This window comes from Microcebus murinus, chromosome 13 (assembly GCF_040939455.1).
Source record: "Microcebus murinus isolate Inina chromosome 13, M.murinus_Inina_mat1.0, whole genome shotgun sequence".
NCBI classification, from domain to species: Eukaryota; Metazoa; Chordata; class Mammalia; order Primates; family Cheirogaleidae; genus Microcebus; species Microcebus murinus.
In genome coordinates this window covers 72438615-72454981 of record NC_134116.1, presented here as the reverse complement: position 1 = coordinate 72454981, position 16367 = coordinate 72438615, and the positions used below count along the sequence as shown (strand labels likewise).

General features: G+C 32.8%; 1 protein-coding gene across 7 annotated transcripts in view; it reads left to right on the top strand.

Moving 5' to 3' along the window:
* Positions 1-16367, top strand: part of PDS5B (PDS5 cohesin associated factor B) — a 160071-nt gene that overhangs the window by 52037 nt on the left and 91667 nt on the right. For all 7 annotated transcript variants that reach the window (XM_020290441.2, XM_076009501.1, XM_076009503.1 and 4 more), the window contains 4 exons: positions 2577-2663; positions 2755-2852; positions 3590-3716; positions 12440-12520. In XM_020290441.2, the coding sequence (XP_020146030.1) occupies positions 2577-2663; positions 2755-2852; positions 3590-3716; positions 12440-12520 (393 nt within the window). The remainder of the gene's footprint in view (positions 1-2576; positions 2664-2754; positions 2853-3589; positions 3717-12439; positions 12521-16367) is intronic.

Genomic DNA, 16367 nt, shown 5'->3' with positions numbered 1-16367 from the left:
ATAAGATGATATCTCATTGTAATTTTGATTTGCATTTCTCTGATGACTAATGATGTTGGGCATTTTTTCATATACCAGTTGGCCATTTGTATGTCTTCGTTTGAGAAATGTCTATTCAGATTTTTGCCCATTTTTTAAGTGGCATTATTTGATTTTCCTGTTGATTTGTTTGAATTCCTTATATATGCTAGTTATTAATCCCTTGTCAGATGGGTAGTTTGGAGATATTTTCTGTGAGTTGTCTCTTCTATTGATGGTTTTCTTTGTTGTGCAGAAGCTGTTTAGTTTCATATGATTCCATTTGTCTAATTTTGCTTTGGTTGCCTGTGCTTTTGCAGTATTATTCAAAAAATAATTGCTTGGACCTATGTCCTGAAGTATTTCCCCAGTGTTTTCTTTCAGTAGTTTCATAGTTTCAGGCTCTAGACTTAAGTCTTTAATCCATTTTGGTTTCCTTTTTGTATATGGCAAGAGATAGTGGTCTAGTTTCATTCATCTGCATACGGATATTCTGTTTTCCCAGCACAATTTATTCAAGAGACTGTCCTTTCCCCAATGTATGTTCTTGGCACTATTGTCAAAAATGAGTTTACTATAGATATGTAGATTTGTTTCTGGATTCTTTTATCTATTCTGTTCCCTTGGTCTGTGTGTCTGTTTTTGTGCTAGTGCCATGCTGTTTTGCTTATTATAGCTCTGTAGTATAATTTAAAGTTAGGTAATGTGATTCCTCCAGTTTTGTTCTTTTTGCTTAAGAGGCTTTGGCTATTCTGGGTCTTTTGTGGTTCCATATACATTTTAGGATTACTTTTTCTATTTCTGTGAGAAATGTTGGTGAATCTGTAGATTGCTGTGGGTAGTACAGACATTGTAACAATATTGATTCTTCTTATCCATGAGCATGGAATATCTTCCCATTTTTTTGTGTGTCCTCTTCAATTTCTTTCATCAATGTTTTACAGTTTTTATTGTAGAGATCTTTCACTTCTTTACATTTATTCCTAAATATTTTCTTTGTAGCTGTTGTAAATGAGATTACTTTTTCATATTGTTCAGTGTTGGCATATAGAAATGCTACTGATTTTTGGATGTTGATTTTTGTGTACTGCAAATTTGTTTATCAGTTCTCATAGTTCTTTTGTAGAGTCATTAAGTTTCTTTAGATAAAAGATCATATGCTATGGAAACAAGAATAATTTGACTTCTTCCTTCCCAATTTGGATGTCATTTCTTTTTTTTTTTTTTTTTTGTCTGATTGGTCTAGCTAGAAATTCCAATACTATGTTGAATAATAGTGGTAAAAGTGGGGATCCTTGTCTTGTTCCAGATCTTAGAGGAAAGGCTTTAAGTTTTTCCCTGTTCAGTACGATCCATACAAGCTGTCTAGTCATACATTGCTTTTGTCATGGTGATGCATGTTCCTTCTATACCCAAGTTTTTGAGAGTTTTTATTATGAAGGGGTGTTGAATTTTATCAAATGCTCTTTCAGTATCAATTGAAATGATCATATGGTTTTTGTCCTTTGTTCTGTTGATACAATGTGTCACATTGATTGATTTGCATTTGTTGAACCAACTTTGGATCCCTGGAATGAAGCTCACTTGATCATGATGGATAATCTTTTTAATGTGTTGTTGAATTTGGTTTGCTATTATTTTGTTGAGGATGTTTGCATCTATGTTCATCAGAGATATTGGCCTATGAGGTTTTTTTGTTGTTTGTGTTGTTGTTTTTTGAAGGGGGTACTTTTCTTAAAAAGCTACACAGTCATTTGCATCTTAAATTGCTCTCTTTTTAAAATATGCTTGCTATTTTACTAAAAGGGAAACATTTTTTCTTTCATTGATTGATAGCATGCTTCCTTTGCAGAATTAATTTTTCCAACCTTAGGCCTTTTTCAATCTGTTCAAAAACATCTACATTTCTCTTGAAACTCATTTCCATAAAAATTTGACTCAGAGTGACATTGAACATGTCTATCCAGGTACAAAAAGGGATGTGGTCAATAATCAAAAGCAACAGATAGGAATAGATTGGAAAATGGTAGGGAAGAGCAAGCAATTATAGTGATTAAATAGGAATCTTGACAAATTGACTTCTGATGGTCTTTTAAGTATTTTGTATGGAATCTACTGTCTTTGTCACTTGGCGTTTTTTTTTTTTTAACTTTAATATTCCTAAACTGTGCTCTTGCTATATAATTACCAAATATTGTGCTGTTCCAGCAAATTTATCAGCTCTCAGTCATTGCAAAAATTTTTATTCTAAAAATCGTGTAAATTTTGGACTCAGTTCTCAGGTCTATTTGTTTAACTTGCTGTGAGATGAAGCTTTTCTTTATATATTTTAAGATCATGGTAAATGGTTTACTATTTTCCTATGAAGGATACTAATACATTTAGTATTCATATAAAGATGTACTTTTAAAAAATTTTAGCCAAAGGGAGTTTTTTCTTTATAATCTTTATGGTTTATCATGATATGTACACACGACTACTGAAGTACCTTTAGGAGTTTAGTGAATATTATCATTTAGCATTCATAATCTAAATAATACTTTGTCTTTTTTTTAAAGGATATATTTATGTTTATAACAAGGCAGTTGAAGGGGCTAGAAGATACAAAGAGCCCACAATTCAATAGGTATTTTTATTTACTTGAGGTAAGTAATATATCTTGAGGTGATATTTTAAAGTAATTTTTTGTGCTTGTATATTTTTACCAAAGTGTTTACCTTTTTAACTTATTTTTAGAACATTGCTTGGGTGAAGTCATATAACATATGCTTCGAGTTAGAAGACAGCAATGAAATTTTTACCCAACTATACAGAACTTTATTCTCAGTTATAAAGTAAGTTTATTTTACTAAGTATATAATATTTTTAAAAATATAAAAGTAAAGAATTTTTAACTTACAGGTGAATCTGCATAATCTGTTATGAATATTAGAAGGCTAAGAGTTGTATCTTAAATTTATTTAAATTTATTCTTTTTTTTTTTTTTTTTTATTTTTTTATTTTTAATTTTTTTTTTTTTTTAGTTGCTTATTTTTATGGAGATAAATTTATTCTTATAGGTGTTTTTAAAATGAATGGTGCTTAATCAATTTTGTGTTGTAAGGAATTACTGATTATAGAAGTGGCATAAAGGCAATATAAAATATTTTTTTGGTTACATTATTTATATATTTAAGTTATTAATACATATAACTCCTTAATGCATTTGGCTATTTGAGCTTTTTGTGTATTGTTTGAAATTATTTGTGTATTGCTTGAAATTATTTACTAGAATTAACTTCAAAGCAATTTGACTTTCTGAATTTAAGGCAAAACTGCAGTTGCTTTTGATTTCATCATTTTTAATTGTGAAACTGGCTAAAATTAGGGAAAAGTAATCTAAGAAATGTAGTTTTAAAATATACTTTGGCTAATATTGTAAGATTTGGGGGAGAGGGAAGCCTTAAATGAATATATAGAATTTTATTTAATATTTTAGTATCTTTTATAAAGTGTGATGTTTGTCAGTATCATGAAGAAATCCTGTACATCTCAGTTACACTTTAAATAAAATGTCTATTTTTAATTTCAGCAATGGCCACAATCAGAAAGTTCATATGCACATGGTAGACCTCATGAGCTCTATTATTTGTGAAGGTGATACAGTATCTCAGGAGCTTTTGGATACAGTTTTAGTAAACCTGGTACCTGCTCATAAGGTAAGTAGTAATATATATATGCTGAAGTTATGTCTAAAGCTCATTGATATTAAGGTCCAAAATTTGTTCTTAGATTCTGAATACAATTTATCCTGCTATAATCTTAGTTTTAGAGAATCTGTTGACTAATATTAATATGTATTTATTGTATTTAATGTGTAATAAAGCATGATACACTTAGTCACTAAATGAAAAGAAGAAATAATACATTCAGTCAGGTAATAAAATATCTGTGATAATTCAGTTTTATATAGAGTGTATTTTAGAGAGTGAGTGAATAGCTACGTAGATTCTGTTATATAACTTTACATGTTGGGAGTGGGAACCAGTTAGGGCAGGCGTCCTCAAACTACGTAAGGCCCATGGGCCACATGTGGGTGTTTTTGCCCGTTTGTTTTTTTACTTCAAAAAAATATATGTGCAATGTGCATAGGAGTTGGTTCATAGTTTTTTTTAAACTATAGTCTGGCCCTCCACTGGTCTGAGGGACAGTGAACTGGCTCCCTGTTTAGAAAGTTTGAGGACCCCTGATTTAGAGTCTTACCGAAAAGATAGTGGTAATATAGGGAGGAGGGGTGAAATTAAAAAGGAAATCTCTACTAATCGGGAGACAAGGGATATGATGATGGCAGTGTTTCCTGCCTGGGTGATGTTGATCAGAATGTATTTATTTTTTTGTGTGTGTGTGTTTTGATTTTTGAAAATGACTGACTCTCAGTTCAAAATATGGTTCTGTGACATAGAAGGGCTCTGGTTAAGGAGAGGAGCACAGGAATCACCAGTATAAAAATCTTTGCAAATTTAAGACCTCTCTGGCAACATACAATCTTAGTCTATAGCTACATAGCATTGACACAAAAAATGTTTCAATAAAAATGATCTCATAATCCAAAATTTCCGAATTCTTTTTTTTTAAATTTTTAAATTTTTTAATTGCAGCATATTATGGGGGTACAAATGTTTAGGTTACTTATATTGCCTTTGCCCCACCCCAAATTTCCAAATTCTTAAAAGAATTAGTCTATCAGTGCTAAAAGTCAGCAGATACTATAAATAGCAAGATTAGATTACAAAAATTCAGATAATATGTTGATTAGATAAAAATCATACGTGCTGGTGTGCTGTGGGCTCTGACCAGCTACCATTTGCTCCTCACCTGCCTCTCTCATTCTTCACTGTACATCCTGGATGAAGTTCACTGTGTCCTGACTCCACCCAGCCCAGCCTCACCTTTTTCACTGGTGACTGAGAGAGAGAGAGGGAAGGTAGAAGACTGCCTCCTTCATCTTAGTGTCCACATCTGGTTAGGGATACTTGTTATCCTTTTTTATTAAATGAGCTATAAAAACTAGCTTGGGACTCAGCTACTGTTACTTCCCCAGAGCAGATAAGCCAGGGGTACCTGGCCTGATACCGAAAGCTCTCTGCCCTGTGTGCTTAGGTTGGGAGACGGGGCTCAGGAATCCAACCACAGAATGCCCTAGAAAGGAAGGCTGGGTGTTTAGGAGGAGACTCAGTAGGCCTCCCAAAGGGGCTGCACTTGACTGGACACACAGTCCTTTAGATCCCACATCTGCTTGTGAACTCTGCAAGACAGTCCCTCCTGGATGCAGATTCAGTATTGAGTTTGACTTTCTACACCTAGCAGCTTGACTACCAGAGGCATTCAAGGCTTCTATCTATCCATTGCTATGAAAAAGACTTTGTTCAAGGTACTTCTTAAATGCACATTTTCTCCTTGGCCATGCTTTAGGGAGAGGATCTGTAGGTATTTCCAGAAACTAGAATCCTAGGACCTACTTAACCCCTATCTGTAAATAGAGGAGCTGGAATCTTCCACCAACTACTTAGAATTCAATCCTCTGCTTACTCTGTTTAGCTTAGACTGGAAATTTCCCAAGGCACTTTTGCAGTCCTTTGCATAATTTTAGCTTTGTGTAGTTTAGTGAATGTTTATGGCACTGAATAAAACATTCTAACAAAGTTTTAAAAAATCATAAATACCCTTAAAAGGATTATGATAAAATACATTTAAATAGGAGCTAAAAAACACAATAACTAGACATATGAAAGCAGTTAGGAAAAAACTTATTAGAAGGGAAAAATGGTCATTGAAATTAAAATCTTGATTGGATTATATATAATTTTAGAGAATGGATAGATGTGAGGAAATGATGTCGATATAATGAGATAAAGAAAACATGAAAAATAAGGTCAGATGTATTTAATTGTGATTTCAGGACAACAGAGCAGAGAAGAGATGATGTTCAAGTAGAAATTAACTTAAAATATTCCCGAATTAGTGAAAAGCATGAATTTAGGGATTAGGTAGAAAAAGGTATAATAAGCCGAATAAATAAGAAAGAAATCCCTGTCCAGGAATATCCTGGAGAAATTGTGGAACACCAAAACAGAAATAATGTATAAAGTACCTAGAATGAAAAGGCATAGCCCTTACCAAAGAATGAAGGTTAAACTGGTTGCTGACTTCTAAATTGCAGTGATAGATGCCAGAAAATAATGGAAGTGTATTTCCTGGTGCTAAGATAAAATAATTGTCAACCTAGAGTTGTATATCCAGTTTGAGTTAAATGAAGACATTAAGTATTCATGAGTCAATAGTCTTCCTGAAAGAAACTATGTGAATGAGTACTTTAGGATGAAGGACATTGAGTTGAGAAGTGAGATATAAGAAATAGTGATGAACAAGAAATGCTCTAAATAAGAACTGATACATAAAACAAAAACAGTAGCAGAAATAATTATAATGGTTAATTAAAGGGCTATTAACAAATTGGTCTTAAAGTATTGGATACAAATAAATATATAATATTGAGTGGTTTAGTAGGATATGATCCTGGGATGATCAGGAGTATTTAGAGCTATTGTTGCTGTTGTTTAACTTTAAATTTTAAATGAAGTATTCATGTTAAAATTTTAAGGATTACGATAAAAGGAAGAATTATAGTAAGTGTAAATGGCCTGTATTTTACTACATAAGACAGATTGTTAGATTGGATTGAAGATGATCCAGCTGGTTGTTGTTAATAAGAAATACAACTAAAATATAGTCACAAAAAGGTTGAATGCAAAAGGATGGAAAAAAGACTTGTTAGGCAAATACAAACTGAAAGAATACTGAGATGGCTTATGTTAATATTAGACTTAGTAGTCTTTACTGGATAAAGAAGGGATTTATATAATAATAAAAGGTTCAGGGCCGGGCGCTGTGGCTCACGCCTGTAATCCTAGCTCTTGGGAGGCCGAGGCGGGCGGATTGCTCAAGGTCAGGAGTTCAAAACCAGCCTAAGCAAGAGCGAGACCCCGTCTCTACTATAAATAGAAAGAAATTAATTGGCCAACTGATATATATATAAAAAAAAAAATTAGCCGGGCATGGTGGCGCATGCCTGTAGTCCCAGCTACCCGGGAGGCTGAGGCAGAAGGATCACTTGAGCCCAGGAGTTTGAGGTTGCTGTGAGCTAGGCTGACGCCACGGCACTCACTCTAGCCTGGGCAACAAAGCGAGACTCTGTCTCAAAAAAAAAAAAAAAAAAAAAATAATAAAAGGTTCAGTACTTGGGAAGATATCTAAACTTGTATGCACACAGATTCAAAATATACAAAGCTCAAATTGAATGAAGTAGGGGAGAAAGAAGCACATTCATAATTTAGTGTGCTATTTTAACACATTTTTCAGTGATTATAAATAAAGTAGACCAAGAGTTTGTAAGAATATTGAGGATATGCAACACAAAACTATAAGTTTAATGGCAAGCATAATTAATCTGGCAAAACAAATCATAATGGCAATTATAAAATATTTAGAAATGATAATTAGAATGATACGTATTAAAACTTGTGAAATGCAGCTTAAATGTAACTTTATAGCTAAGTGTCCAATTTAAGAAGTTATGAAAGCATTATCAAAATAAACAAAATGTACAAAGAAGAAAACAGTGAAGATCAGAAATTAATGAAATAGAAAACACAGTGACATTTCACAGAAACCCAAAGTTGGTAATTTGAAGAATATATTAAATAGGCAAATACTTCTCAAGTTGAAGAAAAGAATGGAACAAGGTATCAGTAACAGTTTTAGAATGAAATAAGGAACACAGACATGGAAAAGATCAAAACGTGGTTCCATGAACAATATTTTATACTAACATTAGAAATTAGAAAAAATTCCTAGAAAATATAACTTGCCAAATTTGTCTCAAGAGATACAATCTTTTTATTTATTTATTTATTTACATTTATTTTTTATTTCAAGGAGAGAAATAACCAATAAAGAAATTTAATTGGTTTTTAAAAATTCTACCTATAAAACAAAACTTTCATTTTCATTTCAAACAATAGCAACAGTAACAGCAGCAACAATAACAGTGGCAGAGCTCAAATCAGCAACAAAAGAACCTAAACCCATCACCAGGAAATTTCCGTTGTCCATTTAAACAGCAAATAGTCATAATCTTCAGTAAACTTCCAGATGATAGAATAGAATGGATACTCCATAACTCACTTTTTTTTTTTTTTTTTTTTTTTTGAGACAGAGTCTCACTTTGTTGCCTAGGCTAGAGTGAGTGCCGTGGCGTCAGCCTAGCTCACAGCAACCTCAGACTCCTGGGCTCAAGCGATCCTTCTGTCTCAGCCTCCCAAGTAGCTGGGACTACAGGCATGCACCACCATGCCCAGCTAATTTTTTCTATATATATTAGTTGGCCAATTAGTTTCTTTCTATTTATAGTAGAGACGGGGTCTCGCTCTTGCTCAGGCTGGTTTTGAACTCCCGACCTCGAGCAATCCGCCCGCCTCGGCCTCCCAGAGAGCTAGGATTACAGGCGTGAGCCACCGCGCCCGGCCAGCATAACTCACTTTTGAGCAGAGTTTGATCTAGGGAAACCAGGCAAGATCTAAGCAAGAAAAGAGAATCATAGGCTAATTGAACTTGTGAATATAGTCATATAAATCCAATATAAAATAATAGCTTTTAGAATGGTATAGAATACTATTGATAATGACCAAATTAACTTTATTTTAGGAATACAAGGATGGATCAACATTAGACAATGTCAGTGATAGCCTAAGTAATATTTGTTTAAATTAATAGATCAAAGAGAAAAATATTAATAGATATAGAAAAAGAATGATACAATTTAGTATAATTTATGATAAAAACTCTTAGCGAGTTTAAAATAGAAAGGAACTTCTTTAAACTGACATGGAGATATGTATGGTACAATATTTAATGATGAAGTGTTGAAGCATTATCTTTGAAGTTAGGAACATTGTGAAAATGTCACTTTTACTCAGGCAGAAGGCAAATACTGTGTTTCCCCGAAAATAAGACCTACCCATAAAATAAGCTCTAGCAGGATTTCTAGGCATTTGCGCAATATAAGCCCTACCCTGAAAATAAGACCTGGTGATGAGCGTGGCTATGCAGTGTGTCTGCACAACTCATGCATTTCCTCGTGGAACGGTAAAGAAGGTGAGCAGCCCTTCTCATCTGCCCCTTCGTGACAACTACTATCCTAGAGGTGACCGGTAAGGTGTGGGCAGCCCCACCAGGGTCGGCTCCCCCTATCAGGTCCTGGCCATTCTGTGCATGCTGCAAGCTGAGGCTTTGAGGGGAAAATAAGCCCTAGGGTGTCTTCTTAAGGAACAATAAATATAAGACCCTGTCTTATTTTTGGGGAAACACATCTAATTCTAACCAACATTATACTAGAGGTCCTAATTCAGTGAAATAAAACAAGACAAAATATAAAAGGATTAGAAAGAAGAAAGAAAACTGAAGTTATTTGCAGATGATATCATTGCCTGTGCAGAAAACACAAAACAATGTATAGAAAAATTTCTAGAACAGATAAGAAAGTTCTGGAAGGTTGCTAGATACAAGAATTTACAAAAATCTGTTAGCATAATTTCAAAAAATTTTGACTAGTAGCTTTAATAAAGACAGACTACTTAGAAATTTAATAAAAATGTACATGACATTTTTGTTGAAAATCATTGTAATTGAGTATTAATAATTCCCATTCTCTCAGCTCCTACATAACCATGTATCCATTTACAAATTCTCCATTCCTAGGCCAGGCGTGGTGGCTCACGCCTGTAATCCTAGCTCTCTGGGAGGCCGAGGCGGGCGGATTGCTTGAGGTCAGGAGTTCGAAACCAGCCTGAGCAAGAGCGAGACCCCGTCTCTACTATAAATAGAAAGAAATTAATTGGCCAACTAAAAATATATATACAAAAAATTAGCCGGGCATGGTGGCGAATGCCTGTAGTCCCAGCTACTTGGGAGGCTGGGGCAGCAGGATTGCTTGAGCCCAGGAGTTTGAGGTTGCTGTGAGCTAGGCTGACGCCATAGCACTCACTCTAGCCTGGGCAACAAAGCGAGACTCTGTCTCAAAAAAAAAAAAAAAAAAATTCTCCATTCCTTCCAATGTTCCTTTGTCTATTACTGCTTGATTATAGTCAAAGGGATGTATGAAAATAAGTCTTACTGGGTCTCCATTTTCTTATTTTTCAAAATTGTTTTGTTATTACTGGCCATTTGCTCTTCCATGTGAACTTTCAATTTAGCTTGTCAATTTATATACATGCACATGCTACCAGTTTCTATTTTAATTGAATTATTGACCAGTATATAGAAAATTGACATCATTATGATACTGAGTCTCCTTCCATAAATAGCAATAACAAATAACAAATCTCCCAACATTTCTTTTATTATTAATACAAGTCATTGAAAGGAATAATGGACTACTTAATGATTTTAGGGCAATTGACCACCCATATGGAAAATAATAAAGTTAGATTTCTTATTTTGTACCATAGATAAAAAATACAGCTGGAATAAAGAAAAGTAGATCTGAAAATGTAATCTGGAAAAGTAAATCTGAAAAGTAAATCTTTAAAATTTTATTTGAAAATAAAAAACATCATCTTTATAAACCCAAGGTGGGAATGAATTTCTTAAGAAGGATATAAAGAGAAGAAGCCATGCAAGAAAAGATTGATATATTTGATTACATTAAAATTAAAAACTTCTATTGACATTAACCAAGATATTGGAATCAACCTGTGTCCATAAATGGATGAGTGAATCAAGAAAATGTGATATAAATACATAATGGAATATTACTCAGCCATAAAAAGAACGTAGTCCTATCATTTGTGGCAAATGTGGATGGAACTGGTCATTATGTTAAGTGAAATAAGCCAGGCACAGAAAGACAAATATCACATGTTCTCACTCACCAGAGAGGAGCTAAAAAAAAGTAGATCTCATGGAGGTAGTGAATAGAATGGTGGTTACTGGAGACTGGGAAGGGTATGGAGATGGGAAATTAAGAGAAGGTGGTGAGGGGTACAAAAATACGGTTAGATAGAAGGAATAGTGTTTGATAGTACTAGTACAGTAGGGAAATTATAGTTAACAGTAGTTTATTTTAGTTATTCCAAAAAGCTAGAAGATTTATAATGTTCCCAACACAAGAGATAAATATTTGAGGTGATAGATGACTCAGTTACCCTGATTTGATCATTACCCATTGTATATGTGTAACAAAATATTACGTGTATCCCAAAACATGTACAACTATTATATATCAAAAAACATACAAAAAATAAAAACTTCTGTATACTTTAAGACACCATAAACATTGTGAAAAGACAAATATACACTGAGATACACATGTACAGATGGTCCCTGACTTATGATGGATTGACTTATAATTTTTGATTTTATGATGGATCTGTTGGGGTATTAAATGCATTTTCATTTAACAATGGGTTTATCAGGATGTAACCTTATCATAAGTAGAAGAGCATCGATAATTGACAGAGGTTTAATGTATAGAATTTATGGAGAAATTCTATGAAAAAGAAGAGGACAAAATAGCCCAGTTGAAAATGGCGAACAATTTACAGAAAATTATTTCTCATATGTATAAGATACATATATTTTAATGTTCCTATATAGTAGAATCAGTAAATAAGCTGAGGCATGTTATGTAGTAAAATGCTAAACAGCAATTAGAAATGAACAAAATAATACAATACAAGCATTAAAGTAGGAGTAAGAATATATACAGTATTTCTTTTACTGTAACATGTTTAAACTGGAGTAGTGACTCAACTTCAGATCTTTAGTTTCTTCTATTATTATCAAAGTCTCTTAGAAACACATTTTCTTAAGATGTTTTTTCTTGTACCCTTTCTCCCCATACATTACTATTTATATTGTTTCCTGTTGTATCCTTGGACTTATCTGTGCTCTGAGATGTGCTTGTTTAAATATGCTTTCCCATAACTGCCTCAGAATCCTTCCTGATTCCCCATTGCTGCCCACACCAGTTCATCCTCTTAGGATGTTTTGGATTTTCTGGACCTAGAGTGGAACAGCCTGTATTTGTACTCAGCTAAACTGATTTGACTTGGGGACTAGATTTAAAATGACTGAGTATCTCCTTCTCTAGCTAATAATCATTTACTGACCATTTCTATTTAGTTTATATTATGTTATAAATAAGCGAATATAGTTATCCTTGCATGGAAAGGATCTTTCCTAAGAAAAGTGGCTTTGCCTTCTCGTTTTTTATTCTAATTGAGTCTTAGTTTTTTCACTTATTTACTTAAGAATAGCTTTTTAAAATATATAAAATATTTTGTTTTTCATAGAGATCTACAATATAGATATTTATGTTTTTCAGAATTTAAACAAGCAAGCATATGATTTGGCAAAGGCTTTACTGAAGAGGACAGCTCAAGCTATTGAACCATATATTACCAATGTAAGTGTACTTGTAATTGATTGTCAGAACGATTAAGCCAAAAGTTTAAAGATTTGCTAGAAGCAAAATTTCAGCAAGTAGTATATACTTTTAATTTTGTGATGTTTTAAGCATTAAATCATGTATTTTCTTTCTCTTCTTTAATTGAAATTATTCTTAATATTTTCTGCAAGAATAACTCTCATCCTGTTTGTTCATTCATTCGCTTCTTTCAAATTGCCTATGAACTAAAACAACTTTTATTTTGGTTAGCAAGATACACTATTTGTTTCTACTTATAGAAATATGGTTAAATGGAATGGTTCGTTATTCAGAGAACTTGCTTACAGCTTTTTGTAGGTTGAATTGATTAGTACAAGAAGATATGAACTATTATCAAGACCTAGAAATTGAAGAAGGGGAGTATGAATGGCATTAGTGATTTGGTGAAAGTTACTTTCTATTGCTGTTGCTGGGGTAGATTCCATATAAATGTATCTTTTCTGAAAAAGAGGAAGAATTGCAGTGAAATGAACCTTTTCACTATCACCCCAAATCTACTTATTTATGATTGACTATCGTGTACTTATTTTTAGAAAAAATATTTTTTAGCTCCTAGGTTCACTTACAGAAGCTTATAGTAAGTTTTATTTTCTCTCCATAGTTCATTGAGTTTCACAGCTCTGGGTGGTACCGTTCATACTGTATTTTATGTGAATGGTGCCTCCTGGAGCACAAATATAGAATTTGGTGTTAATGGTGGTCCCTGGTATTGTGTAACAGCTCTGTTCTTCCACCTGCTTTTTGCTTTCACCCACTTCTAAAAAGTAAAGGATATAAATTTGTCTTCTCAAATAAAGTAAAAAAAGAAAGCCTTTTATAATTACTTATGTATTTAATTCTCCTGAAGTTTATTTTTTTTTTATATATATATATTTTTTTCTTTTTTGGTATATGTATACAATGGAACTCCTGAAGTTTATTGAAGGAGAATTTTTCTTGTAGCATATAAAAATTTAAAGTCAGTATATAAATATTAATATATCATGAAAAGATATACTTTGAAAAATAGTATACTTCATAAAAAAGTACCTTTGTAAATCACAGTTTTTGTTTCTGGCTTATGACCTTAAGGAATTCTAAACACATGATGATTTGGAAACATGAATTTAATTTGTAAGGAAATTATTCTGAATTGTGAACTTTCAGAAGCTGTAGAAGTAAATTCTATGTAATCTATCTTAAGTAGGGAACTCCAAATATTGATTTCTGCAGTTTTGTGAGTCTTAGGGTATTGGCTGAGATAAATTGGTGGGATTGAGTTTTTTCATTATTGACTTAGTGGCACTTGAACTGTGTAGACCCAGACTTAAGCATTATGTGATTAATTATACCTTCTCTTTTTCTTGCTTCAAGAGAGTCTGAATGACTATTTCCGTAGCCTATTAGAGAACACTAGGTGAGCTCCTCCTGGTGGTCATTTATTTAAACTGATATTGCCAAGCTAGATGTTTTTTTTTAGGGGAATACTTACTTAATTTCTTTTTTTTTTCTGGTATAAAAATAAGAAAAGAACACTCTACTATGTTGATATCTCTTCTGTGATTGAGGGAAATAAATATTTGAGTGGGGTAATTAAATTTAAAAAAGCCTACGATAGAATGATGATATTTGTTTGATCTGGGTGATTAGGTTCATTATACTCTTCTCTCAACTTTTGCATGTTTGAAAATGTTTGTAATAAAAATTAAAGAAAGAAAAAAGGACAAAGAAATACTTTTAGCAATCTCAGATAAATCAAGGTAAAAACATTTCTTTATCACTTACACTTTCTGTTAATTTCTTGCTGTTCTTGCCAACAGAAATAGACCCTTCCTTTCTTATTATAATTTTATCAAAAGCTGGGGAACAGGGGTCAGAGGACTAGCAAAGTGCTGTGAACACACTTTCAATTATGTACTTATTCCTAATGTGTTGTCCATTATTTTCTTATCTCTCCCTGTTTTCTTGTCCCTTGCCTTATTTGTGGGTCAACTAATAAGTCATTAAGACTTGCTTTTTCCTACATTTAATTCCCTTATAAATTCTCTTATTATTCTACTTCAAACAGATATATATAATTATGATATAATTATGTGTAAAATCACTTTCTAATGAACTTAATTGTCTTATAGTAGGATAAAATTAATATAATGTTAGAAGTCATTCTTAGCCCTTTTCGACTTATAGATGAAATAGCCATTATTCCTTTATCTTCCTAGTAGAGAATTATCAAGTAAAAATAGGAATAAGATACTGAGGAATAACTTCATTTATCTCTCTTTTCTGTATGTTACTTTTTGACTCATGCATATAGACATATTCAAGTTGTTTTTTTTATAGATAATGATTCTTACATATAAAGACTGGAGAAATCACTGGTGATATTGTAGGTTATTTTTTCAAAATAGAATTTGTTGTAACATGACAACCCAGGAAACTAAAAAGTACATGTATATTTTAAAAAGGTAAAACATCAAAAACAAAATGTACGCAATGCCAATTCAAAAAATTTCCTATGTGTATTGTTTCTTAGTGGTGACATTATTTTTCACCAGATCTTTTTTTATCACTAGTTTGGGATATATCAAAGAAATTATTTTGCTGGACTGAAAATGTATCAAATCCTTGTTGAAATAGGTAGAATTTTGGTTGGTTGTTTATTCTCACTAAGCCTCTGTTTTTGTATCTTTAAATTGACACTAAAAATGCTTGGGTAGTGGTAAGGAATGTGTTAAGTAATGTGAAAGCACTTTTATAATTAAAATTAACCATGTAAATCTAAGGTAAAAATTATTTGTGACCTGGGATGTCTTTGATTAGGAAGTATTTTTTTAAATTAAACAATGTAATTTGTAGTGTGTAAGTTAGCTACACATTTGTAAATGAAAGACTAATGATTTTTGGAAGAAATATTTTAATAAAATCTATGTCTGCCTCTACTAAATTTTAAGGCTTATGAAGGGCTTGTATTGTTTTATGCATATTTGCATTATAATACCTATTGCATATTATTCACTTACCAAATATGCATTGGATATGTACTGCCTACTCTGTGTCAGACTCCGTGCTAGGCTCTTGTTATACACTGGAGAAGATCAACTTGGTTGCCTTTTTGCTGATTATAAGTGTTCAATATATGTGTTTGATGAAATTTGAGACATTAAACCAGGGAATTTTTTTTTTTATTTTTGGCTTTCCATTTTTCAAATAAGTTTTCTCCAGATCATTAGAAGAAGAAGACAATGGTTTGACCACCTGGTGGCCAGATCGGGAAGGATTATTGTTCTTTTTTAAGGAAAGGTAGATTGAGGGATTTTACTATTTTTTAAGCAGGAGAAAACTTGTGAATGGAAGCAAAATAGCCACTTTATTTTCAACCTGAATAAGAATTTAATCTTTGATGTTATATAATTCTTTTCCCACAAAATTGATAGTACAAACAAGTTATTTTTAAAACCAATAAAGAATAGCAAAATATAATTTGTTCTTTTATCCCCTTCATGGTTAGGTATCCTGTACCAGTTCATAGACCTAAAAAACTTTCCTTAAAAACAACCTGAGGGCCAGGCATGGTGGCTCACACCTATAATCCTAGCACTCTGGGAGGCCGAGGCAGGTGGATCGTTTGAACTCAAGAGTTCGAGACCAGCCTGAGCAAGAGTGAGACCCCATCTCTACTAAAAATAGAAAGAAATTAATTGGCCAACTAAAAATATATAGAAAAAATTAGCTGGGCATGATGGCACATGCCTGTAGTCCCAGCTACTTGGGAGGCTGAGGCAGGAGGATTGCTTGAGGTTGTTAGAGGAGTTAGAGGTTGCTGTGA